The sequence below is a fragment of the Pseudopipra pipra genome, chromosome 8 (assembly GCF_036250125.1).
Source record: "Pseudopipra pipra isolate bDixPip1 chromosome 8, bDixPip1.hap1, whole genome shotgun sequence".
Taxonomy (NCBI): domain Eukaryota; kingdom Metazoa; phylum Chordata; class Aves; order Passeriformes; family Pipridae; genus Pseudopipra; species Pseudopipra pipra.
In genome coordinates this window covers 16115970-16141980 of record NC_087556.1, presented here as the reverse complement: position 1 = coordinate 16141980, position 26011 = coordinate 16115970, and the positions used below count along the sequence as shown (strand labels likewise).

The 26011-nt window shown below is 45.0% G+C and overlaps 2 protein-coding genes and 1 long non-coding RNA gene across 5 annotated transcripts; 2 read left to right on the top strand and 1 right to left on the bottom strand.

The window, feature by feature from the left end:
- Positions 1 to 456: 456 nt before the first annotated feature.
- Positions 457 to 2637, top strand: CHCHD1 (coiled-coil-helix-coiled-coil-helix domain containing 1). The gene is made up of 3 exons (XM_064663834.1): positions 457 to 640; positions 1094 to 1212; positions 1871 to 2637. The coding sequence occupies exons 1-3, from the start codon at positions 499 to 501 to the stop codon at positions 1979 to 1981; spliced, it is 372 nt and encodes a 123-aa protein (XP_064519904.1). The 5' UTR covers positions 457 to 498; the 3' UTR covers positions 1982 to 2637.
- On the bottom strand, positions 2129 to 6055 carry LOC135418425 (uncharacterized). The gene is made up of 2 exons (XR_010432436.1): positions 5945 to 6055; positions 2129 to 4236 (listed from the first exon to the last, which is right to left on the bottom strand). It is a non-coding gene; the product is annotated as an uncharacterized LOC135418425 (long non-coding RNA).
- On the top strand, positions 4193 to 25931 carry LOC135418406 (neurotrypsin-like). Of its 3 annotated transcripts, none has more exons than XM_064663778.1 (16): positions 4193 to 5310; positions 6534 to 6724; positions 8780 to 8825; positions 10208 to 10444; positions 11772 to 11895; positions 12617 to 12792; positions 13296 to 13443; positions 14278 to 14456; positions 14867 to 15008; positions 15537 to 15739; positions 16713 to 16854; positions 17106 to 17311; positions 17863 to 17941; positions 18189 to 18311; positions 18838 to 19118; positions 20608 to 25931. In XM_064663778.1, the coding sequence occupies exons 2-16, from the start codon at positions 6653 to 6655 to the stop codon at positions 20916 to 20918; spliced, it is 2469 nt and encodes an 822-aa protein (XP_064519848.1). In that variant the 5' UTR covers positions 4193 to 5310; positions 6534 to 6652; the 3' UTR covers positions 20919 to 25931. The 3 variants fall into 3 exon arrangements, with proteins under 3 accessions (XP_064519848.1, XP_064519846.1, XP_064519847.1); XM_064663776.1 differs by having other exon boundaries at positions 6431 to 6724; XM_064663777.1 differs by lacking the exon at positions 4193 to 5310 and adding an exon at positions 6279 to 6369.
- Positions 25932 to 26011: the final 80 nt, after the last annotated feature.

The window sequence follows — 26011 nt, the reverse complement described above, 5'->3', positions numbered from 1 at the left end:
CACTGTGTTGGGTAACCTTGCACTGGAACAGATTGTCCACGGAGGTTGTGGAGTCTCCCTCAACCATCTGGACGCAGTCCTGTGCCATGTGCTCTAGGACAGCCCTGCTTGAGCAGCGAGGTTGGATCAGATGACCCACTGTGGTCCTTTTCAACCTCACACATTCTGTGATTCCTTGAGTTCCATTTGAATTATTTGAAACAATCATGATTTCTTCTGCTCTCGTCGAAGAGCAGAGCGTGTTTGCTCCTTCCTTGGTTAGGTTTGCCACAGAAAAAGGTTTTGGGGTGCAGACTGCTGCAGCTGTTACTGAGTGGTTCCGCCTAACGCGGAAACTGTGGGGAAGTTACTTAATTTTCATGGAATCCCCTTTGCGTGGATAAGCAGGACGGGGGTGGTAAATGGAGGTTGCACCGGGCAGGGGCGGGTTTCCCGTGGGTGGGATGGCAGGGCCCGCCCCTCAGGGCGGCCGCGCAGGCGCCGCGGGCCGTGCGGGACATGGCGGGGCCCGCGTACCCCGCCTGGGTCACCCGCTGGGTGAGCGGCCAGTGGCGCCAGCACAAGCGGCCCCCGGCCATCCGCCCGCCCCGCCCGCTGGCGCTCGCCGACAAGGTGGCGAACCGCAGGGAGCAGGGGGGAGGTGAGTTCCCGGGGAGTGGTGGCGGGGAAGGCGGGCCCGGCCCCCGTGGGGAGGGTCGTGCTGCTGACACCCGGTGTTCTGCGGGGCTGCGAGGGGGAGAGGCTGGTTTGTGCCATGGAATTAGTTCACAGGCTCGGTGGAAAGAATGGTTTCCTCACACTGCAACCCGAAGTCTGCTTCTTGTGCTGTTCTGTATGTGAGCCACGCACATAAAACACTTTGTTGCAGCATAGCCCGTACCTTAAGAATTCAGTCAGATGTTGGATGGTTGCAGCGGGGCTAATCTTCGTGCTGGCGTCAACTCTGCCCAAAGCAAAGCTGAGATCTTTAGAGCTGCATTTTCTCACCTGCCTCGACTCCATCTTAAACTTCTCTGGAGATTTATGCACTGTGGAGGTTGTCAGAATAAAACCCTAAAGACCTGAGTCTTCTGGTTGTGTCCTTCCCTTCTAGAGGCGACGTGCATTACGGAGATGTCAGTAATGATGGCCTGCTGGAAACAGAACGACTTCAACGACGCCGCTTGTGCCGAGGAGATCCGGGTGTTCTATGACTGTGTGGCAAAAGCAGAAGTAATTAAAGTCTCTTTTGTGTTCCTAAAGGCTAGTAGTAGGGAAGGTGGAAGCCCCCAGTCATTTTTTGTGTGCCAGCAGTAATAATGTTCTCTGAACAATTTGTTTGGTGGTGTAACTCATTTGAGCAACGAAGCTGGTGAAGGGTCTGGAGCACAAGTCCTGTGAGGAGAGGTTGAGGGAGCTGAGGTTGCATGCAACATGTGGATTATATTGTAACTGGGGAGATGTGCAGTATAGGCAAGTTTCTGCAACTGCTGATTCATGCGGTCAGGAAATAGCTGATCCAATACCTGTGTTATCTAGACAGTGGGGGAGAGTGGTGAGTTAGGATTCCCAAATTCCAGTGTCATAAGTCTATAAATAGTTTTGTGATTGCAGGAGTGAGAATGGAGACAAGTTGGTAGAGAAATAACCAATGTTTTCAGTAATCCTCATAGCAAACAGTTTTCAGGATATGTGAGGTCGTTATGGCAATTCTCAATTCTCTGAAAATTAGGAGCTCTTTTAGGCTGTTTCTGACTTTGAAGGCTGGACATCTTGAAAAATAAATTTCATATTGTTTGGAAATTAGATGTTTCTAATTATATAATATTATATATTAATATAATAATACTATATGATAAGCTAAGGGTTTGGGGGTTTTTTTGTCTTTCAGAAACAGCGCAGGAATCAAAACGAGGACGCTGTGTCATCCAGGGGAAACTTACCTTCAAGCAAAGTGAACAAGCTCCTGAGGAGGTTTCCTCAGATCAGACATTATCCATAATGTGCTTTACTAAGGGGACTGTGGATGAGCAATTAAAGTTGGAGTCTTTGGCAAAAAAGAGAAAAGTCAACTTGAGTGAGTGTTTGATGTCAAGTGGTATCTGTCAGCACTACTCTGTCGATCTTGACCCATCTTTGGATTCCAGAGTATCAGCTGATTTTGTTCATGAGATTCCTGGGTCTTGCAGTGTTAGGATTTCTGCAGTATGTTGTTCAGCTAGCCAGAACTAGCCTACTCGGGTTCTCACTGTTAAATAAAACCTTTTAGAAATGCATTTAAATGCATTTCCTAACAGTTTGGGGGTGACTTTTCCTAACATATAAGCTTTCTACCTAGCTTTGGAGCTGCTGTTGAGAAGTGCTCAGATTCAAACACTAAGCCAGCTGAAAATTGGTAGTAATCTCATGGCTCATACTTCTGCAGGAGTGGATACACAATTTGGTTCCTAATTCCTGCTGCTGTACAAAAAGGCTATAGAATGTGCAAAAAATCCCCAGCAAAGTACCTTGTTAATACACAGTACATTGGTAAGTATCAGATATAACTTTAACGTAGAAGCTTATGATTTAGGCACTCTGATTTGCAGGTGGCACAGGTGTGGTGCCACATCAGTTTAATTATTTTGTCTGGACTATAATAAAATAATGCAAGACTGATGTTTGACTTGGGCAACTCATAATCTACAACAAAATGTTTCATTGTTTTTTGGTAAAAAAAAAAACAAAAGAGGGAGAGAAAGTTCAAGCATGAACTGGTAACTGAAATCATGTAATGAATTATTAGTTTCTGTGTGGGTTTTTTTTTTCCACTACAGTACCACAAAACTTCAGGACCAGTACCTAATTGCTGAGAAAAATGCAGTGTCTTGGAAAACTACTGTTATAACCATTTATATCAGTAATTCTTTCAGGCATGTAGAAAAAGCAGAGGAAGAAGGGAGTCAGGCACACACAGACTGTGAGATTACCCACAGGTGACTGGAGAGTTGCTGGAGTTGGAGCCGACTTCTCTGGAGCCCCAGGCTGATGATACCTGTTTTATCCCGTAAATTTTGGTCAGGTGAATGTTTCAAGTTATTGAAGAAATTTCCATTTAACTATAACTTACAGTGCCTCATGATTGGAGGGTACATGAACAGGGTAGCTTGTTCTGTTGTTGCTATTATGGCATAATTGGGTCTTTCAGAGAACTTGGGGTCAGTAAGAACATAATGTCCACATCTAAGTTTGGAAAACACTTTGGTTCTATGACATTCTGCATTTTCAGTCCAAAAGACACTGAAAGGAAATGCTACTTCCTGGTACTTTGTTTCTGCTGTCTGTGATGAACTGTCTTATATAAGAGGCTGTAACAGAGAAGCCAATACCTTTTTATAGTTTTACTTCTGAAATTTTGCACAGCTCCCACTAATCTGAACAGCTGTTTTTGGATCATGCTGCTTCACAGTGAGCTTCACAAATTCATTGAAGGGTTTGGGTTTCTGTCTGACCTTTTACATGTCTATTGTAATCTTGAAATTACTATGCTGAGGTTTTCCAGTCCTCATTTATTTAGAGGAAGAAAGAAGGAAACAGAATGCTTTTCAGGCGCACCCAGGTTTTACAGTGCTTCCTTTAAAAGTACTGTAGCAATTCTTTTGCCTCAGGATCCCTTGCTGTAACCAAAACCCCTCCAGTTACTGATTGTCCTTGGCAATTTCAGCTGCTGCCATGGTTTTGTATCTCACTGTTAAACTTATAGTCGGTGTTTAAATGCATTCTGTGACATGCTCATATTGGAGATCACTCCCCTAATAGTTCATGTGCGTAACTGTAGGGAATGACACTGTTCTTTCTGAGCTCCATGATGCTGTTGCTGGGGAATAAAACTGGGTTCTGGTGCTGAGCCCACTGGTTAAGAACATTGCTGCAGAGACCTGTATGTGATTGCGTGGTGGGGAAAGAATTAAACAAAAGCTGACTAGCTGTTCTACCCTCCTAAGTCGGATTTACAGGATTTAAGCAAATCTGCTGGAATTCCTTGATCTTATTCCTGTTCCTTACAGCTTGAGTATTATACCAGCTTTGGTACGATTGCTGTTAACTACCTCTCTTTTTAGGCTTTCACTGAAGATCTCTGTGGAGGAAGCATTAGTATTTCAGCTGGTCTTGATGAATAGTAGTCCTGCCAGTTCAGGAGAAATGGGTTGAATTCCAGACAGCCAAGAACGTTTTAGAAGATGGTACTTCTTGTTCCAAAATTCAATACAGAATAATCTGGAAAAATCAAAACAAAAAGACTCTGTAGGGAATCACAGGCTTATTTTAATGGAACTGTGCTTGTATCAGGGTGAGAAGGTGATTAGTGTTAAATAGTGGACTTAGATATTTACAACTACTTCAAATTTGCCCATACAAGGAAGTTGAGTATCTATTTTTCCTTATCTGTAGATACATTACCGATCTAAACTGACGTAGTTATATTGGTATAATTTCCTTCTTTTTCTTCCTCTGCCTTGGAGAGGGCCATGTAGCCATGAGAAGCTTTTGAGAATCCTGAGATCCACCTCTCTCAAGAAAATGTCATTATATGTGCCAGAAAACCAGGGGAGTCTTGGCAAGAAGGAGGTAGTTCCAAAAGAAGACCCCCCACAGAGGAGACAACTGCAAACCCCACTATATCTGTCCACAGTTCATCATTCTTCCAAAAACTGAATACAGACTTAGACTTCTATTGCTTTCAGTGCACTGGCCTGTGTTTCCTTTAAAATTACTTTATCTAGGAAATTACTTTATCTAGGAAAACCTTGCTTTGAGAGGGAAGCAAATTAGAAGCTACTGTGAGAGAAATCCAATGCAGGCTTTTGCTAGAGATTTTGAGCCTATGTGTCAGGGCTAAACAGTGAGTGTCTTATGGGAGGGAGTTCTGAAGGAGCATCAATAACTTCTACTGCTGATTAAGGAGCAAATTGCTCTGAATGCTAGTAGATTTTTTGTTTGTGTCTCCAGTATATCCTTTCCTTGTGTTTTCACTGGAGTAAGTGGTTTTAAATTCCAACACAGTCCTGTATTTTTATTTGTTCCTTTTTTACCAGTGCTGCCTGAGAGTTACAGCGTGATGTTGCATCTAAGCTATTTCCATCCTCTGTTGCCCTGATCGTCTGCCTCCCTCACTACGAGGATATAGGAGATTTGCTCCTAATTAACTGAGTGCAATTCTTGGCCAAATGCACTCCAGAAAGAGCTCCTTCCTACCACTCAGCAACTCTTATAAAAGATCCAGCAGGTAGTGAAATTTCCTTGCCTTTGATGACTGACTGAGGATGAGGCAACACAAAACTGTCAAGTGAAGTGAGTAATGGGCAATAAGTGAAGGAGGAAAAAAGGCTTTTTGTCAAGCCAGTGGATTTTTAGCAGCCCATTCCTTGTTTTTATGCCGAAGACTTTGGAAGTGCTGCTTAGCAGACTTGACCAGAAGTGAGCTCAGTTCTTAAGGTGACCTTCATGTTTCATGCTAGAGAATACCAGGAGTTAATCCTTCCAAAATCAGAATATAAGTATAGGAAATGCCCATTAGACTGAGCTGAGAAAAAGCACAGGGAACGTTTAAAAAAAATCTGAGATTGAACAGCTTCAAATGGGCCAATTCCCTTCTTAGATTTAATAGTGTTAAAAACTTGTAGCCTCCAACCCTAATTCAGATGAAAGAGGAGTAAGCTGAAAACACTACCCCCCCCCCCATGGGATTGTTCATGACAATACAATAATGATCAACCCTCTGGAAAGCATCCTAGCCAATTGAGGGAAAATAAAGCCCAAGGTCAAGGAGAAGCTTGATGGAAAAGATCTCTGGAGGCAATACCCATAGGGGCAAGATGCAGGCTGAAAATTGGGAATGCACCTTGGATAAGGCTGTGCCACCTGTGGGTTTTCCATGGGGAGATCTGGAAGCTGCTTAACGTAAAGTTTTCTGGGTCCCATTTACCTGGGTTCAAGTATGAGGAGAGCTGACCTCGGGAAGCTGCAGGCAGGTAATCGAGGAGGCAGCGGTGGGGGGATAAAGTCCAGATTCCTTCCAAGAAGTCTAATCTCTGGCAAGTGTGCGCGCACACGCCGTTTCCTTCCCCAGTTGTTGCCGGGGGCTTTGCAGGAGGACACGGCCCCAGCTCCTCGCCGTGCTGCAGCCTCTGTGCCGCGGGGAGAGGAGGAAGAGGCAGCTGCGGGAAGGAGGCATTGCAGGAGAGGAGCGGGCGGCGGCCCGGGCGCTGGGGAGGCGGAGGCTGGCGCTGGGAGAAGCGCGTACCTGGAGCACGGGGGAGGCTGGGCAGAGGAGGGGGCAGCGGGGAGCGGAGCGGGCTGAGGGTGCGCCCCACCGCCTGCGCTCCCTCCTCCCGCTTTCAGATGCGCTAGGTAAATTCTGGGGCGTGCTGTCCTCCCTGATTTCTCTCCCATCTTTTTCCCCTTCCTGAAGAGAAGACTCAAGGAGAAGAGATGGGGAAAGGAAAAGGAAAGTGAAATTCTAAGATGCTGCTGGGAACTTTGATCCCTTCCCTTATATCGCTTTCCCTGCGTAGAAATGGAAAAGGCATCCTGCTGCCCCCGGTGCGGAGTGGCTAGCGTGGGAAAGCAGAGCCCGGCAGCTGAACGAGAATGTGATGCTTGAGGAACCTTCTGCCCACTTTTTACAGGAGGGATGGAGATCTCCAAAATACTCGGGCTCCTGGTGGAGCTCTCGAGTCTGCTATCCTGTCTCAGATGTGTGGAGGTAAGAAGTGGTTATTTTTCTATCTGCTTGTAAGAAGTCACATGTCTCTTTTAATATCCTCACTGTAAGTGGATCTTGTTATTACTGGAATATGTTTTCTGGAGCATCTAGGCAGCTGTGGTCTCTGGGAAGGGCTGGGGATTTAGGGATGGATTTGTTTCACTGAGCATATGAAATTCAGAAAAAGAAACAAAGCAGGAAAGCAGGATGCACAAGGGCTTGCAGATGCTTTGGCTTGGGTTTCCTATGTTTCTCAGGCTCTGCAGTGACCCTGGCAGGAGAGATCCTTTGTTTCTGTTCTTTGCTGATTGCCCCTCTTGATGTTGTGGACAAGATGATTTATAGCCACACGACCTGGGGCAATGCCTGCAGCACAGACTGTTTGCACTTAATTTTGTTGGTAGTGATGGTCAGAGTTGGGATGTTTTGGAAGCTGCTACAGGAACTAATATTTCACTAGAAGAGAAATGTATTACTTGGACTGCAGTGTTTTTGTTTATGGTCCGGCTCCAAAAAGAGTGGATTCAGACTCTCACATATACCCTGTTATTAGTCTGACCCATCCCTCTATCACCTGCAGGTTTACTTGTGTGTGCAGGTGTACATTGAAAACTAGGAGCTGAGGGACCTGCTTTGTGGCTCAGTCACCCGTTTGGTGCAGTCACAAAAGTGCAGCTTAGCTCACTTTCCTCTCTCTGCAAAGAACTTTGAGATCCTCAGAGAAGTCCTTCAGTATTGTTGGTTCACAAACCATTATGTGGCCTTGCAGCAGTCTGATACATGCAGGTAGATGGATTTTTGGCTGAAAAGCGTTTTTCAGTTAAGTGCTGATTTATCTGTGCATCCCCTTGTGCATAAGCACCTGAGACCTGATCTGCTGTTTCTGAACCATGTCAGGAATTCATCCTCCAAATGCAGTATCACATTCTGACTGCTGGAGGGTGATGCTGGAGCTTGACCATGGTTGTCAACATCTGCTGGACGATATTCATAAACTTGATTTGAAAATGTCATCTAACATGAGTAGGTGTTGTTCGTGTCAGGTTTCTGTGGGAATTACCTCTGCTTATTCCAGAAGTGGATTTGGTTTCATTCCAAATTTGAGAGAGGCAAAATTACTGCATTTTGAAGAAAACCACAATTGTTACCAATAGCTAGTATTCTTTAGCTGCACACTTCTGCTCTGTGAATTACAAGTCTTTGTTCATATAAAAGTATTAGAAATGTTCATTAAAAATACTTAGAAACTAATTAAACTACAAGGAGCTAGCAGAAACACGTACAGTTTCTTCTTTTCACTCTGGGTCTGTGAAGATCTTGCATTTGCTTGCACACCTTGTAGTGGTGTTGAGTTGAGATCCCTATCTCTCAGCCAAAAGTGAAGTTATAACCACAAAAAACACTGCCAATAAGAGGAAATGTAGTTTTGAGTCCAGACAGGATGCTAGAATTTTGAGGACTTTGTTTCATATTTTTTGCTTTTAGGTATTTAACCCTATTTGGATAATACCATAAGCCATATCATGTTTTCAAGTATTAAAAACAAAATCCTCAAAAAGCCTTGTTGGATTTTCTTCTTTACTTGTTTCTGGCTTCGTACATAGATGTTTATTACCATTTTAACAGGTATCCTGGGGGCATCATCCTATCATGATATAGATATATCTCTACTACTGTGGCCATAGATGACTTATCCTGTAAATGGAGAGAGAATGAGTGGTTATTCATTATTTTTCTTACTGATAATAATGATTTTCTTCTAGCTTTCCTTTCCATAGGCATCTCAGACTTCCAAGTCTACTGGAAAAAAAAACAAGCAGAGCCCTGTAAGGTAGTGCTAGAGTAAATCTCTGCAGGCCAGTAATTATTCATTTTGCTGTTAGTGGACAGAGCTATGATTAGATTTGAAGAGGAGCAATGGAGAAAGCAAGGAAGAGACTGGTTACTAGGGTGTGTTTGCCTAAAGCTGCAAAAAGCTGAGCTGCTTTTAGGACATGCTCATGTTTATTTCATCGGATAATCATCTCTCTGCTTTTGCTCTGCTTTTTTTCCCAGGCTTTCCTGGGATCCCAGCCCAACCAAAACCATTTGCAGAGTGCAGGTAAGAACAAGAAGTTATTAATTCAGTCATTGGGCAGATTCTTTCCTGCAGTGGTGATCTGAGACCATAGGCATGATGAACCACTACTTGGCCTTCTTCCTTTTTTTCCATCACTTCTTCAATCTTTTCTGTTGCCTCAATGTCTGTTTATCTCTTTCACCAACATGGCCAGACCACTTTTGTGTCTTTGTGTCTAATGCTCTTGCAGTTCCCTGCTCCTCCCACATATTCTTTTCTTTTCCTCTGTTTCTCTGAAGGCCTTGGTCTTTTTTTCATATTCACCTTTCCTCTGCTCTAATAACTACTGAATTCTCATGCACCCCCCTCTGAGGGTCCCAGCTGACGCCAAGCATACAGTGTGTTTTCCAGACACCTACCTGCTACTGCTTCTCATTTTGTACCTTGCATTTAACCTTCAGCTGTCGCTTCCCACCTCTTCTTATTGTGCTTGGCAGTGGCTAGGAGGCAAATGACATGATGCAAAGTTTCTTTCTACCCTTACTCTTTGCCCCATGTGTCCTTACTGCAGAAGGGTTTTCTGAAAGTGTTATCTTCTTTTTGTTTATTCAGTGAATAGAGCTGTAACTGTTGTCCCTTTCTCAGTCTACTCTTCCCTTGTTATGGGCTGTAAAAAGTCCACCCTCACACAGAACCTGGGTCTGTTTTCCCTCTTTTAATTTCAAGGTAATGAATGGAGAGATTTCTTCTTTTGTTAAACAGCATATTAAATTAATTATTTGGTATTTTTACATTAGATATTTCACATGACCACTGGAACATTGGCACCTACACTTTCCCCCCAGAATAAGTTCTCTTTCCCTTCCTATACATTGGCCGAGTTCAGATAAGCCAGTTTGTGATACTGATGTGTGTAGGGAACATATATAAAATGAAATACAATGGCATTTCCTACTGCCCTGCTTTATAGAATGAAATTATAGCTAATTTTAAACTCTTCTCATTTTCACGCAATTTGGACAGGCAATTAATGTTCTAGAGAGCCTAGGATCAAATTTGAGAGTATCTTATTCAGGTAAGTGGGGAAGGAAGTGGTGGAGTGTACCACGCTCAAGTGGTGCTCTGAAATGAGTACATGTATTGGATGTACAGTAATGGGAACCAGTTCAAATTGTCCATGTTTGGGCCCAGATTTAACACTTTTCAAAGGTCTGTCTGAGTAGTTCTTTACTTCAGATCAAATTGTGGTTTAGATAGTGAGTATTATAAACATTTTTTGAGCAGTTGCCTTGAAGAGTGATAGAACTGAAATCAAGCAATGAATGGAGACTGAAGAGGTGTTTCAGATAACCAGCTGGTACCCCCCCCACTGAACTTCAGTGTGGTGCCTTAGGTGATGCTAACAGTTCCCTTCCTGTGTGCAGCATCCAGCGGGTGTGCTGTCGGACCCCTGGGCTATTACAATGGCTCGCTGGCGGTCACTGAGGCTGGGGCAGAGTGCCTCAACTGGGCAGAGTTCCCTGATTATGTCCAGCAGTACCCAGACCGTGGCCTGGGGGACCACAACCACTGCAGGAACCCAGATGGGGGAACGACACCCTGGTGCTTCTACCGGCTCTCGTCAGGGGCCATCGGCTGGTCCAACTGTGACTGTAACCAAGGTAAGGGCTGTGAGTCTCTGCCAGTGGCCAGGCAGCACTGCTCAGGGGCTCAGGCCAGAAATGGGTGCTGCACAGACTTGCAAGTGGCAGGTGGAACACCCTGTGAAAGAAGCACAGTACAGTAACTGTTCCGAATTGTTGAAATAATTAGTACTAGAGGCCAGCCCGTGTGGGAGAAGAACGTCTGTATATAGTAGGGGGTGGATTTAAGCTGCTGTAGCTGTAATGCCTTGTATAGATGTTTTATTCTCATACAAGGAGACTTTTTTTTTTTCCTGCTAACTTATGCTGCTTTGAAAACAGTTTAAGTTATGTGGAAAACAACCCACTCCTGCTCCTTAAGTATCCGTATCAGAGCATTCCTCATGTAAGTGTAGCAGTTCAAATATAACAAGAAAAAATCTGTGGGTAGGTTTGTAAATCTTCTATAGCAAGGTAGGTCATAGGCTTGTGTTAAACTTCCTCAGTGCCGACACAAGGACTGCTGCTTACTTTGAGGCAAGCAAGAGAGCTGAGCTCTTTTAATGCACTGGCTGCCATGCAGCATTCTTGAAAATGTCCTCATGTTTTCTGACCTTCCTTGCCTTTCCTACATTTTGCAGAACAGTTGAAGCCCCAGTTTAATAAATGAATTGACAAAGTCTTTTCCCTTGCCAGTGAATGTGCTTTTAAAGATGGCTTCGTTAAAGGGAAGGATTCAAGTGTAGTGGTGCTGTGTGCCTGCACTGAGGTACTGCAGACAGAAGGTGTGTCCTTCTCCAAGTACATAACTGAGCAAGGAGATGTGCTGTCTAAACAGTGGCAGATATTTGTGGTGAAGGCATTTACATTGGCACTTGCTTTTCTTAGAGAAATTAAAGAGGATTCAGGTGCTGTTACTGAACATCTTGCTCTAGCAACCGTGACTCATACAGGTGAAGTGGCTGACAGAAATAGATCAGTGGAGTGTCAGAAGTAATTAGAGAGCCTGTCATTTCTATACACTTTTTCAAGGTAACATGTAAAATCACCCCCATTTTGCAGAAGGAGAATCCAGGAGCTGTGGCAGAAGCCAAGTTTCCTTCTGATATTACCATGGCTTTGAAAAGAACCATAGCACCAGCATAGCACCAGCCATGCTCCTGAGCAGCCATTGCTGGAACTGGGAGGCTGCCACATCCCACACTCGTTCATACAAGTCACTTTAGTGCCAGCACAAGCAAAACAAAGATGAGAGAAGCCAAGTGCAGTTCAGCACAACTACATGCAAGTCCAAGACTTGCTGGTCTGAAACTTCCATCAGCAGATAGCAGCTGGGTTTTTCGTTTTTTTTTATCTCTTTTGGAAGGTGCTGTGCGGTTGGCTGAAGATAGTAGTGTGGAGCTGTACTTCAGTGGACTCTGGGGTACCATCTGTGCTGACCAGTGGACTGACTGGGATGCCAGTGTTGTCTGCAGGCAACTAGGTCTCAGGTGGGAACCTCAGTCTGGTTACAAGAGTTACATGCTCGTGTGGCTTTTGAAAGAAAAGCATCTGTGGTTACAGTCCTTGCGGCACAGTGTGTTGGCTGGGGGAAAGGAGTTTGTTTTGTGGTCCAGTTTTCCACTTTACAGGGTCCTTTCCTACTGTTTTCTTTCTGTGGCTATGCCCAACCCAATCAGCATTTGCAAGAATTTTTTAAAACAATATTTTCTGCTTCATACTCCAGACTGTGATGAGTAAGCTGTGAGATTGCATCCCCTTTTTACTATCACCAGCTGCACTTACAGTCGTGATCTAATAGAAATTTTAAGAGTATGAACCCTCTTTGGGTATCTGCGATTTGGACGTTCAAACTTCCAAAAAGCAAGGAGATAAGGTCCACATAGAAGGAAGAAGGTGAATCAGATATTTGGATGTTTGAGTCTATTGATGGGTTTGTTCATTGCTCTCAAATGAGGGTGCCATTTCTGTCTACACCAACTCCTCTGCAGTAAGTAGGCACACAAAAGGGTTGGGTGGTGGGAAGTGCTTTGTTCTTGCTTGTGCTTTCCCATTAGACTGTAAGTGACCACTCCTTTATGCCCTTCCAATCAACTGGGCACACTGGGAAGTGAGATGTCACAACTAGACTGGAGAGTCACAACACTGAGGGAAGTTGTAAGTCAAGCTGTGCTACAGCATTTCATTGCTCTGTTGCATTCTCTGTACCAGTGAGATCGGCACTGCTGGGAAGAAAAGTCATCCTGGACCATGGCCTGTTCCCCTGCACCTACAGTCAGCAAACTGCCATGGGGATGAGAAAGCTCTGCTGCAGTGTGGCTATCAGGAAGCTGTGTCAGGAGCTTGTAAACAGGGGAGTGCCACGGTAACTTGTGTTCCTCCAGAAGGTAAATATCCAGGGGAGGTTTGCTCCCTGGTTCTTCCGTCAGTGTTGCTGATAAGATGTAAAATCTAAGGTCATGAAGCTATGGAGAGAAAATAATTGGAAAATGTTCTTCTTTTACTTGCTATGTAGGTGGTTTTCTTCCTTCCACTGGAAAATTATCTATCCCTTCCCAATCCCAAATACTCAGAATGGGTATATGTCTACAGTCACTGAGAGATGACTGTTGTGTATGACCACATCCCCTTTTTATCAAGCCAGGTTTTTGTCTGCAGGCAGCAAACTCCCAGTCCCACAGCAGCCTGTTAGAGCCATCCCTGGAGCAGCAGTACCCCATACTGTGGGCTGCAGTCACGGGAGCTTATGGGGGGTCTAGGGAGGCGGGTGTGGTAAGAGAGCATCCCAAGAGCTCCTGTGGCCAGTGAGTGGTTCTACACCCTGAACTGCTGGATGTGTCTTGTCTCTGTCTTGTTCTGTTGTGCTCTCTTTCCCTTTCTTGAAGCACAGGTGTAGGTGCCCCACTGCGTATTGTTGGGGGGAAGGAGAGCTTTGAAGGGCGAGTGGAGGTTTACCACGATGGCAAGTGGGGCACCATCTGTGACGACCAGTGGGACGACCGGGATGCTGAAGTAGTCTGTAGACAGCTGGGACTCAGGTAATTTCCCTGCTGCATGTCATGGAGTAGCAATAGAATTAAGCAGAATGAAGAACATGAGAACATGTCCGTTCATTGTATGACCAGCCCTTTCTATTGGAGATACAGAGAAACTCTGGGAAAGATAATTCTGGACTGATCATCCTATAAAGGGATTTTGTCATTCCGGTCAGTTTTATGGATTTATACTGTGAAAAAAAAGTTGGTGAATCCCTGTCTAAGGATTGTTTGTGTTGACCCCCGTTCATTATTTTGGCAGACATATCCTAATGCAAATCTTGTTGGCCTCAGTGATAACTTGTCATGGTGATTTCCATATGTGGACTGCAGTTGCTTACTTGGTTAAGTTTAAACACCTTCAGTTTCACTGACTGCCCTTATCCTCTTCAGACGGGAAAGCAGGAGAGAGCACCTCATTCCTCTGCGTGCTGTTCCGTGCTTGGGAGCTGTTGTATCCTGAGCATTCTTGAAAATCGCATCGGTACAGGATTATTTAAAATAGATGATTCAAGTTTGAGACCCCTCAAACTTTGGGAGTTTCACCTGTTACTGAGATTGTAAATGAGACTAATATTACATAATTTTCCTCAGAACTCTCCATGTGTCTGAACCGTTCATGTTGCAGGCACATTTTTGTTATTCGTTGGAAGGGCTTGTTACAAACTTTCCAATAACATATTTCTGTTAACAGATGGCAACTCCACTGTGTCAGGAACACGGGTGGTCTATGGGAGGACAGTGACCTAGCACAGGAGAGTCCCTGTGCAAGACAGAATCTGAGGGCACAAGACTGTGACCTTCCTTACTGAGCATACGTGTTTGTAATGTTTGCAGTGGGACCCCAAAAGCCTTGTCGTGGGCTCACTATGGGCAGGGATCTGGCCCAATCCTGCTGGATGAAGTGCAGTGCTCAGGCAATGAACTCTCACTTGACCAGTGCAAGAAGAGTGACTGGGGACAGCAAAACTGTGACCACATTGAAGACGCCGGGGTCTCCTGTGACCCTTTCACAGGTACAGATCTACAGCTCTGCCAGTCAGATGTGGTCGGTCGTACCCCCATATTGCGGGGCTGGCTCAGCAGGTAACCCTCTCATTCAGGGTTCTGCAGAGCTTCTATATATGGCTCCCACAAGGGCTGCCAGATGTGGAGGCAGAGAGCAGCAGCAAATGGGAATGGACCAGAGGCAGACTTTGGGGTGTTTCCATTATTTTGTTCGATTGGTATGGAAAGGCTGAGGTGAATCCTTCCCTGACAAATGGGCATGTTCATGAACAATGAACATTTGTTTTTTTGAGTACCCAAAGATACCTGTGTTTTGGTTTCTTTTGGTCATGAGCTGCACAGAGACTTAGCAATGGTGCACAGGCTGTTTCTTTTCCCCTCTGCAGAGTGCTGACCTTTCCTTCTCTCCCCCTTGCAGAGGGCACTGTCAGGCTGGCTGGTGGCCGCAGCCCCAGCGAAGGCAGGGTAGAAGTTTATTACAATGGAGACTGGGGCACAGTTTGTGATGATGGCTGGACAGACCTTGGTGCCCAGGTGGTCTGCAGGCAGCTGGGCTTCAGGTAGGACTGAGAGTGTGTGTAGTGTCTGTGCTTCCTAATTTCAAGGTTTAGATTCCATCACCCTTCACTGGGATAGGCTGGACCTTAATCCTTCAATGCTGTCTTTACTAGAAGGTTTATTACCATTATACAGCTTTCTGCATTTCAATTCCAGGTAGCTGGTTCCTATAAAAAGAATTAAATTATTTAAATATTGATATTTTTGATGCCTTCTCTGCTAGCCCCTCCCCAAATTGATGTACCTGCTGTCATGTCTGCAAAGCAGCCTCTGCTGGCCCTCTGTACTATGACTGTGCCTTTGATCAGACATTAGAAAATGGACTGGTCTGAGCAGGCCTCCCTGAAAACTGAAGCTGGTGAGAGGTGAAGGTGCTGGGTTGCCATTTTGTGTGTTGCTGAGGGGTTCAGGTCAGGAAGCTCCAATATCATAGTTAAGCTCTGCAGGGGAGTTTCTGTTTGAGCTTGGGTCCCTCTGTGGCATTTAGAGTTTTAATGAATTTTGTGTTGTGTTCTGTTCCCTTCCTCTAGTGGTCCTGCTGCCCTGGCCTCTGAAGGGGACTATGCTGCTGGCCAAGGCTTTATCTTACTGGATGATGTGGCATGTGTGGGGACAGAGCTGTCCCTCCTGGACTGTCCCCACAGCAACTGGGGACAGCATGACTGCTCACATGCTGAAGATCTGGGAGTCCGCTGTTCCCCAGAAAGCAACACAGTCATGGATGGCAGCCTGGGTAACTCACCTTGCTCTTGCCCTGGATGGTGGGAAAGTGTCTGTTCCCTTGGAGGCTCTGGCAGATGTGGGAGTTTTCCCTGTGCTGTTTCAACGAGGGGTCTGCTTTCTGAGGAGGAATGAGCCCTGGCTCTCTTGGGGCAGGGCCATAGAGCTGTGGCTCCACCAGATCTACAGCCAGACCAGCAGATAAATGGAAACTGGAGAGAGTTGTGTTGGCAGCCTATGAAACAATCCTGAGGGGCTGAGGGACAGTGGATGCCTTTGTATGCAGGGACCCCTTCTTCAAGGGACTCCTTTAACTAGACCCTTTAGGAAACTGGTGTAGTTACAGTAGTGTCACACCTTGTCAAGACAAGAGGACTTTGGATGCAAGAGGCTGTGTTGTGAAAATTTGCACGTCCTTGTGTGGATGGCACACTTTTATTTCAAATTATGAGGGTATTTCAAGTTAGCATAATGTCCTCATTTATATAATGCCCGATACTCTCCCTTTTCTTTACTATGGGAGACTTTCCAGTTTGTCAGACATTTGTTATTGAAATAGTTGACATCCAACATTTTTGTTTTTCCTGGGTGTAGAACTCTTCTCTTGCTTAGAGTACTGTAATAGTTTTATAATTTAATAGATTTCTTTCCCAGGCATGTTTAAGCTTGTCTACTCTTGGCTCAGGAGTTAATAACTTTCCTTCTGTTCTTGTTCTCCTCTTTACTCAGCTTTCAGAATATGATCCACTGATGATTTCCAGTATGTATTAAATAAATTATTATGTATGTAGTCTTCTGATTCAGCACAGAGGTAAAATGTCTTCATATAGACATACTTCTTTATTCTTTTTCTTTTTTTTTTTCTAATCTTTTTGGTTTAAGCTTACTGATGTCTGGGATTCATCTTTTTCTGTAGAACCCAAGTTTTGGACACCTGACACTTCTGGTGGTTTTGCTTGCAGCAACCCATGTGTTTTTTCCTTCAGGGCCTCCCGTACGGCTGGTGGATGGAGAAAGCACCAAGGAGGGACGAGTTGAGGTGTTACTGAATGGGCAGTGGGGCAGTGTCTGTGATGATGACTGGACGGACAGAGATGCCACAGTGGTTTGCAGGCAACTGGGGTTCAGGTAAGAGCTGTGGTACATGTGTCCTACAGATAGAAACAGCTCTCAGGGGGAGCACTTCTTTCTGGACTTGTTTCTCAGGGCTTAGTTTCTTAGTTTTGGCATATGCATGAGGGAGTAGGGTCCTGTTCTCACTGTACTACTGTCTGTGTGTGCAGTGACATATAAGTATTATTCCTCTTAAAGTGTGCTGGTGCCTCAGGTTCACTTGCCTCCTGCTTACTGCAGATTAGCCACCCTCTCTCTAATTGCAGTGGTACCGCAAAAGCCAGAGCAATGGCTTATTTTGGTGAAGGCCATGGGCCCATCCATCTGGACAACATAGAATGCAGTGGCACGGAGCACACCCTGGGGCAGTGTGCCAGGTCTGACACCATGATTCACAGCTGCTGGCACAGTGAGGATGCTGGTGTGATCTGTGACTACGTGGAAGAGAAGGTCCAAGATATCAGAAGAACAGGTGACATGCCCATTTCTTCTATGCAAGAACCTGGTGCTCCAGTTGTAGGATCTCTGCATGTTTTTATGATTTTTCCCTGTCATTCTTGTCTCTGGCTGAAACTGCACCTACAAAATAAGCATATCCTGTCCTGCATCTCCTACTTGTTTTCATTGTCTTTTCTTAGGAGCACAGGGTGCTCCAGACTAGTCTGAGGAGCTCCACCCATGTCAGGCCTTTGAGCCTGCAGAACTTCCCCACAGCAAAGTACCCTTCCTTAGAACCCTGCAACCATGAGCAAGCTTTGATATTTAGAGGACTGATGATATATGTGTAGGTCTAGGTCCCATTCTTGGCATAAGACCATAGAGACTGCAGGTAAGCACCTCCACTGAAACTGCAGAAATCTATGAGACCAAATCTTCAATGAATTCCACATGCACAACACAGTATAGTCGATTACCTTGAGGATTAATGCCCTTGGGGAAGGTGAATGGTATTTGGCTCTGTGACAGCAATGCTGATATTTAAGCTGAAGGTCCCTACACAACTGCTCTAACTTCACTGTGCAGGTCCAGAGTCTGGTGTGTGTGGGATGCGCCTTCTCCACCGTCGCAAGAAAAGGATCATAGGTGGAAACAAGTCTCCCAGGTACTTCCCTGTAATTGTTGGGAGAGCCAGACTGATTCTGGCTTTCTGTCAAGCTCTGGAAATTGCCTGGCAAATGTTGAGTACATTGATGCCTTTTCACTGGTGATTTTTGAACTTGATTTGAACCAGTGGGCTTATCTAGGGAAGAATGCACACCAGCTGAGCCCAGATGGGGCAGAGTGGATGGGAAGAAAGGAAAATGGCTCCCATGTGTGTGACATCTGTTATTTCACTGTTTCTCCTTCAGAGGTGGTTGGCCATGGCAGGCCTCACTTCGGCTGAAGGGTTTTCGTAGAGATACTCGTCTGCTGTGTGGGGCAACAGTGATCAGCAGCTGCTGGGTGGTGACTGCAGCCCACTGCTTCAAAAGGTGTGTTTGGGAGTGGGGAGCCCTGAGGGATACTCAGTGATGAACAAGATAACCTCATATGAGTTTATCCTCCCAGCCCAGTGGAACCACATGAGCAGAGTTTATAAACCAAGACCTTCAGGTTATGATCTGTGTGATCTTGGAGTACTTGTGGGGATGACTCAACATTGACTTGCTTTATCCTTCACTGCTTACACCTGGCCTTTTAGCTCTGAGGCTTTACAGCTTAAAGGGAACCAGCATTTTGCCATTCTTAAGTGCTTTAAAGAACTGTGAACAGATCAGTTCACAACCCTGTTGTAACTATTATAGCCATCTTAATAGGAAAAAAGTCCTGTGCATGGTTGATGGTGACTGGGGACACCCATTGACTGCAACAGCTGGCACGATCAGATCTGCTAAAGAGGTCCCACGGTCCTGCAGCTGGCACTGATTTATCAGTGTGGTGTGAGGAGGTGGTTCAGTCTCATAGCAACTGAGACTTGTTTCCCTCTTAGTAGGAGATCCTGAGTCTCTTTTTCTCCAGGTTCGGTGTTGATGTGCGGCGCTACCTGCTGCGGGTGGGCGATTACCACACAGGCGTGAAGGATGAGTTTGAGAGGGAGCTGCCCGTGGAGCGGATTGTCCTGCACAGGAACTACTGGGCTGGCAGCAATGACAATGACATAGCCCTGGTCCGGGTGAGGGGCAGAGAAGGGCACTGTCTGTCCTTCAATCGCCACGTTCTGCCCGTCTGCCTGCCCGACAGGAAAGAGAGGTCTGACATCAACAGGCAAGCCTGTATCATCTCCGGCTGGGGAGACACAGGTGAGTGGCGGTGCTTTGAGGGGCAAAAAAGGTGGAGGAGTCTGGGTTCAGAAGCCTATATGGGCCATTGATTTATATCAGCTCAAGGCTGGGTTCTCACTGCTTCCATTGTCTGTGCCAGTGTGTGGTGTTTAGGAGTGGGGAGGTGAGGTGGTTTTTGTGCCATTGTGTCGTCTTCTGATTTTGAGGCTTCTCAAGTCTGCTCGTGGTGGAAGCTTTGGTTCCATAACATCGCTCTGAAGCAGAGACCAATGCTGCTGTCTGGCCACAGTCCTCTCTTTCTTCCCATTTCTGCACATGTTTTTGTCTACAGCAGACCCCTTAGGGAGCCTGTGCAGAGCTGCTATACCAAGGCTGTGGGAAGCCCTCATGTTTCCCTGATCTCCTGCCTTCTTCATGATACTGTAGTAGTGAAGTGGGGCTTGGAAGTGAGGTGGAAGGAATCTGTCTCAAGCTCAACCTCCCTCAATATTGCTGCAGGGACAGATGAGCTCTGAGGCTGGTTTCTGCACTGGATGCAAAACAGCTTGTACCTGTCCACTGAGCACATTGCTATGAAGCTTCCTAGGTTAAAGAGAGCTGGGATGCCTTTCTGGGGCTGCTATGACTGGAGCAAAGCCATATATTTATCAAGACTTGCTGTCAAAAGCCCAGGAGCTTGTCTGTTGACTTTGGACTTGCCCATCCTTACCAGCTTTTTCTCTAGCTATTACCCCAACTGTTTAACTGCAAGTACACATTTGCCTTTGGAGTCAGTTGTGCCAGTTGCACATGTCACTTCAGGATGTCTGGCGAGGATCAAGGAGCAACTTAGCCATGTAACTAACTTAAGCTGTGCTAGGGCTTAGTGGCTAGAATCCCTCCCACGCACAACACCCAGCTTTCCAAGAGAGGAGCAGTTACCTACTACCTTGTGAACTTACATAAACCTTGAGCACAGAAAGGTCATACTCTAATATAGCACATGAGCCTTATGTTCTGAGCAACCTTGGGGTAATAGATTTGATCAAATAGAGACAAATCTAGCCAAAGATGAAGTGAGCTCCTTTTGAATAATATTTGAATGCCTCTGAAACATCTTCTAAAACTTCTCTGAGGATTGAGCACTTAACAGTTATTACTGCATTTATTCACTTGAGAAAACACTGTCCTTGTTTTACTGAGGAGGAAGTGGAGGTTCTGAGAGGTGAAATAAATTGAAAAAGGTTCAAGTTGCTTGTTGGCAGAACCAGGAGTAAGACTCATCCTTTGATCTAACCTTTTTCTCCAAACCTCTTCCCCATATCTTTGATCCTACAGCTCTTTTTTTGTGGTCTGGCTTGGCATCACTGTTTTCTGCAGTTCTGGTGGTTCAGAGATGCTGAGCTCAGCGTTTTTCTGTGCTGCAGACTTGACATGAAGTGTACAGGTTTTTGTAGGGAGCACTGTTGCTCCAGGTTGCTGCTGTAGTCTGCACATGAATCAGTCTGGCTGGTCTGTTCTGTTCCAGGGAAGTCCTATTCAAGAACGCTGCTGCAGGGGGTGGTGCCTCTTCTCCCACGGGAAGACTGTGAGGTCCGCTACGGGCAGAAGTTCACTAACCGCATGATTTGTGCCGGGAACCTCTCTGAAGATAAACGAGTGGACAGCTGTCAAGGGGACAGTGGAGGGCCACTCATGTGTCAGAGGTCAAATGGGCGCTGGATCATTTTGGGCATCACTTCCTGGGGGTATGGCTGTGGTCGGAAGGATTCACCCGGTGTGTACACAAAGGTCAGCAAATTTGTACCCTGGATCAAGAGAGTGACCAAGCTAAAATGAAAATGACTGGGCTCTAGGAACTTCAGCCTATGGTCCTTTTGCCCTGCAGCAGCAGAAGGCTGTGGCTTCTGGTTGTGACTGATGGAGATTTATTTTGTCATTGGACACTGGCAAAGGACTTGGATGTAGAACTGGAAGAAAACTGATGCTTTAAAGTCTTTGATTTCACTTTAGTCTGTAATCTGTAAGCAGAGAAAGCAGGTGCACACTGGTAACAATGATAAGTATACGTTGCCCTAAGTATCTGAGTCCTGTAATGCAGTGACACTTGTTCCTTTGCCCTGGCACACAGAAATAGTAGAAGCAGAGAGATACCTGCCACTGAAAATCTATTCCTGTTTGTATGTTTGGACAGTTGAAAAATGCTGCAAGGAGAGGTGTGAGATGCTTGGAAGATGGCACCGGGTGCTGGCATAGTGGAAATCTTCAGATGTTTTTTCATAACAGCTCTCTTCAATTCCAGGAATCAGAAGATTTGAGCTGAGCTGGGGTTTTTTTCTTCCCTGTTATGTCTCTAGGGGGAACCTTTTCTCTTCTGGATAGTACGTCTGCTTCCATATGATCCCTTTCAAGTGTCTGCCCCTGCTAAGAGATGCTTGTCCTTTCTGCTGTAATCCTCTGTCACACATTTCTAGCTGCCAGATGCTATGTTTTTTTTGCTGCTTTCTCACTATAGTGGTTCTTTGTGTGTGTTTGTTTTCTTGCTTCCTTAAAGTAGCATCTCCTAGTTGTTGGTGTGGGAGTAAATCTTCATTTTTAAGAGACAGTAGGTTTCTTACCCTTATGATTACTGTGAAGAACTTAAAAATATGACCTCAAGTGGCTGAATAGACATGTTATTTTTCTTTAAATCCAAATGTAATGTTAATCTCAAACATTCAGGTGTTGAATCATGATTTAACAGCACTGTGGGGACTTCCTCTTGGTAGCTTAATCACCACAGTTAGTAGCTGCCCTTTACTTGTGCTGTTAGTCTTTAATATCTCTGTGTTCACAGTTCTCCCATGAAACATGGAATTACTCCTGGGGTATAGATACACCTCAAGCAAATTACTCACTCCTTGTGAAAAACAGTAAGTGTGCTGCAAAGCAGCTTCCTGCTTTCCTGAAGTGTGTCCTGTTCTTGAAACCTCTGGGCTATTCGTTCTTTTTTTCTCTTCTTTGCACTATCTCTCTTTTCATTCCTCTCATTAACTCAAGGGTATGCAAGCACTGTCATCAAGCTGTAGTTCTCAGCCTGAACAGAAATAATGCCGAGAAAAAGCAGGGATTATTGAATACTTCAATTTCTTCCTTCCATCTCATCCAAACAAATGAACAGAGTTCCCTCTTATGCCTTAAGCAGTTTTTAAAGTTAATTTATTATTCTTGAGTAGGTAAAAAAATATAAAACTAGACAGAAGGGCTAAGTGCATTAACAGCTGTGCAGTGCACAGTGTCTTCTCACTGTGTATAGATAAGCCAGAGAGAAGACAGGTCTGCTCAGGAGCAGAAAGCTTTGATGTGTAACAAAGGACCTGAACATGGAGTAATAATACAAGATGGGACACGTGGAACTTGTGCCAGATGTGCATGTTTTGGGTTTGCTCATGCACTGCAGGGTAGGCAATCACTGGGTCTGGCACTGACCTGCTGCCTGGAAGGTCTGCACTCAAGGCACTGAGGTGTTCAGTATCTAGGCATTACAAAGGCAAGAACAGAGGGCAGAGCACAGCCTGTGGATTAGCCTTGTCATGTTACGGGGCATGTGGTGACAGAGTTCTAGAAATCACCTTGGATTCAATAAGTAGTGATTGCCTAAAGCTTTAATTTGTCTTCTGTAAAATAGCTGACCTGGCTGATTTTTGTGTGAGAATGCTAAACTAAACAGTTCCATTTACCCTCTGCAGGGGTTATAGAAAAGTTGGGTTACCAGTATTGGAATGGACTGTTTAAAGATCCTGCTTGGAAACTTTATTTTAACAAAGAATTGTAGAAATCTTTAAAACATGCAATGTCAGAACCCCTGCAGACTGGCCTTGGAGACAAACCTGATCTGTTTGTGCCTCTTCTCGAGGTCCAGAGTGTCTTCAGTGCAGCTTGTGCTGGTAACCCTGTCTGAAGTGCCAGACTTGATCCCTTGGCAGTGCTGTGCCTGGCTCCACGCTGGCTGTGTTGTCCTATGGCTGCTGGCAGAGAGTCTCTAAGATGCAAGCTGCAGACTGCTCCTTATCTCCCAGGGATTAAAATGGCAGGAGGACTGAAGGCAATTATGTCACAGCCCTCTGGTCTTGTAGGGGATTAAATGCCAAGTTCCACACTGGCAGCAACAGTACCTGTCTGGGAAATGTAGAGGGATTTGGCTTTTACCTTCAGCCTCCCCTGAGCCAGCATGGGCTCAGCAGCTCAAATGGAGTTTCTGTGCCTTGGGTGCTGTCACATTTCTAGTTTAACTTGGCTTGATCTTTTAGTTTATACCCATAACCCCAACAGGCATTGAAACACCAAAAGGACTGAAACTGTGAGGTTATTTCCCTAAGACTACTTAGCAGATGGCCACTCAGGAGTTACAATAAATTACCATGTAACACAAGTGAGACACAGGCCTTGCATTGTCTTCTGAAATTCCCATGTTCTAGTTCAAAATATTTCTTTCTCCCAGATCTTATCACCGTGAAAGCTTTGAGAATCCTTGTAATTAACATACCCTGAGTCCTGCATGAGCTGAGGAGAGAAGAAAGTATCCAATCTCCTTCCACTGCTTTTACACCCTACTGGTGCTGTAGATGAGCCTGCCAATACTCTCTTCCATTGTCCTGTTTCAGAGCACCACTAGTGCTCTTTGCTGTTTAACCTAGGACTGTGGTCCGAACTAAACTCCTGTGCCATGCCACTGAGGCTTACTGGATCTACCTGGCTGGATGAGCAGCACTCAGCCACCATAGGACTGTATTTTGTAATATTAGCAAGCAGCAGATGTTCCAAAAGGTATTTTGTGTGAGTTTGTACTGAACAAGTTTTAACAACCTTTCCTTTTGGAGAATTTTGTTCTTGACCCATTTAAATTAATTCCTTGCATTACTATTATTATTATTATTATTAAAAATTGAAGTACAAGTACTTGGTCCCGTAGGTGTTGTTAAAACACTATGCACTATCCTTTTGTAAGTCCTTTTTTTTCTAAGTATAAGAGTTTATATCCCTAACTTTTAAAAAACTGTTTAATGTAACCAGCCTTCCTCTTCCATATAAATGTTTAAATTTTTAATTTTGTGTTTAATCAAACTAAGCTCTCTGTCTCAATATTTTCTGGCAATGAAAACCAATGCAGTTTTATTCTCCACAGCACATCATTTCTTTTTATGGTTCCTGAATTTATTGCCTTTTGTTTTTATCGAATCCCATTTGTCCTTGTGTTCTCAGCCATGAGACAAAGTAAGGAGCCTGGTTTTATATTCTCTGTTGTTCATTACTCTAGAGATAGTTCTTTTTCTCAGACTGTGGCTTCTCTGTCTCTCTTCAACCCAAACTGTCTAGGTGTCTCATAACATGCTGAACTATCTTTCCATGTCTTCTCTTTCTGCTGGATCTTTAAACTTTGGTAACCAGAACTGAATGCAGTTTGCCAGGGGAGGCTGTGTCACCTGCTGATTATTTGAGTACGATTTTCTATAGTAGGCAATGCTGTAAGTGATTTTAGTGCTGTATGTCTGTATGCTGGAGCCAGCCTTAAACTTGCTAGTGCGATCTTTGTGGCAACCTTGTTATAAAGGGATGAAAACCCACTGAGGTTAGTTCTCCCCGTGTCTCAGGCAGGTGCAGCAGTTGCACTGAGCCCACAGCAATTGCTGCAGGTGTATCTGGGGACCTCTGGGCAGGGAGCACCTGTACAGCTTTGCCTTGGCTGACAGAGTGGTAGGGCTGGTTCAGTCCACCTTTGCAGCATCACTCTGTTGGATGAGGCTAATGCAGATACACTGTTTCCAGGAGCTGAGAGCTCAGTCAGTGTTGCTGGTGGCTGCACTGTGCCATGTGGATGCTGTGAGACAGTTTCCCATAGCAGTGTGGCACATGCTGGTTATGTGAGAAAGGGAACATCACTATGACTGGCTAGGAGCTTTGGCAGAAGGAGAAATGTGGTTGTGGTAGGGGCCTAATGAGCAGCTATTAGTGCTCCAGGTATCCCTCTTCGAGGGAACCCCCCAGTGCTACAAAGGCTAACCCAGTGCTGGTGTTATCCTGACCTGCAATGCCTGCACTGGTGACCATCCATGCTTTGGCCATCTGAAGCTGGATAAAGATTTATCCCTTTGCTGTGGCTGAACACTGTTCTGATGATTTCTATTAATTATGTTCTATGTGGTAATTAATCAGGCAGCTGTTTATTAACCTGAACAGGACGTTGATTACCCTTGTAATCCTTGTACACTTGTAGCAGAGAATAACAGATCAGTTTTTCAAAGGCATTAGTGGAGGCATTGGTGAGGAACCAGGAATGTAGATATTTGCTGTCTCAGGGGTAAGAGACGTAGGTCTGCCTTTTATCTGTCTTCCTTTTTTTCTGAAGCCAATATCCTGAAGTTTCTTCACCCCAAAAGAGCTGAAGTGATCCATCAACCACTTGAAGACAGATTTCCAGATGTGTATATTCAGCAATCAGTCGAAAGCTTTTGAGAGATGAACTGCACTGTGGTATTTAACACTATCCCTATAGACTTGCTGGGAGTTCCTTGCAGATGGAGGGACCAGAATCACCTCTGGTGGTAACCAACTGCTCCTTGTAGAATCAGGCACTGTGACCTGGACCAGTGCATGTCTCCTGGGCTCTATTTTTACTTGTTTGGGAAAATATTTAATTTTCCACATCAAGAAGAAAAACCCATTTGTGTAACAGCCCATTCAGTCCTATTAAAATCCCTTTCTACTGAACAGGGGCTGAGTACCTCTGAAATCAGTCAAGTGCCAAAACTGTCATGTCCCTTGGATCAACACCAATGGCTCACAAGGTATGCTAATAAATGGATTATACTGTGACTGTGTGGGGCTCTGTCTTATTTTTAATAAAGGAATCTGTTCCAAGGGCAGGTTTTAGGATTTTTTTCAGCACTGAATTA

Coding starts and splice junctions, on each gene's coding strand:
- LOC135418406 (XM_064663778.1), top strand. CDS start 6,653: ATGGAGATCTCCAAAATACTCGGGCTCCTGGTGGAGCTCTCGAGTCTG. Junction 6,725..8,779: donor CCTGTCTCAGATGTGTGGAG/GTAAGAAGTGGT, acceptor TTTTTTTCCCAG/GCTTTCCTGGGATCCCAGCC. Junction 17,942..18,188: donor GGTGGAAACAAGTCTCCCAG/GTACTTCCCTGT, acceptor TTTCTCCTTCAG/AGGTGGTTGGCCATGGCAGG.
- CHCHD1 (XM_064663834.1), top strand. CDS start 499: ATGGCGGGGCCCGCGTACCCCGCCTGGGTCACCCGCTGGGTGAGCGGC. Junction 641..1,093: donor CCGCAGGGAGCAGGGGGGAG/GTGAGTTCCCGG, acceptor CTTCCCTTCTAG/AGGCGACGTGCATTACGGAG. Junction 1,213..1,870: donor ACTGTGTGGCAAAAGCAGAA/GTAATTAAAGTC, acceptor TTTGTCTTTCAG/AAACAGCGCAGGAATCAAAA.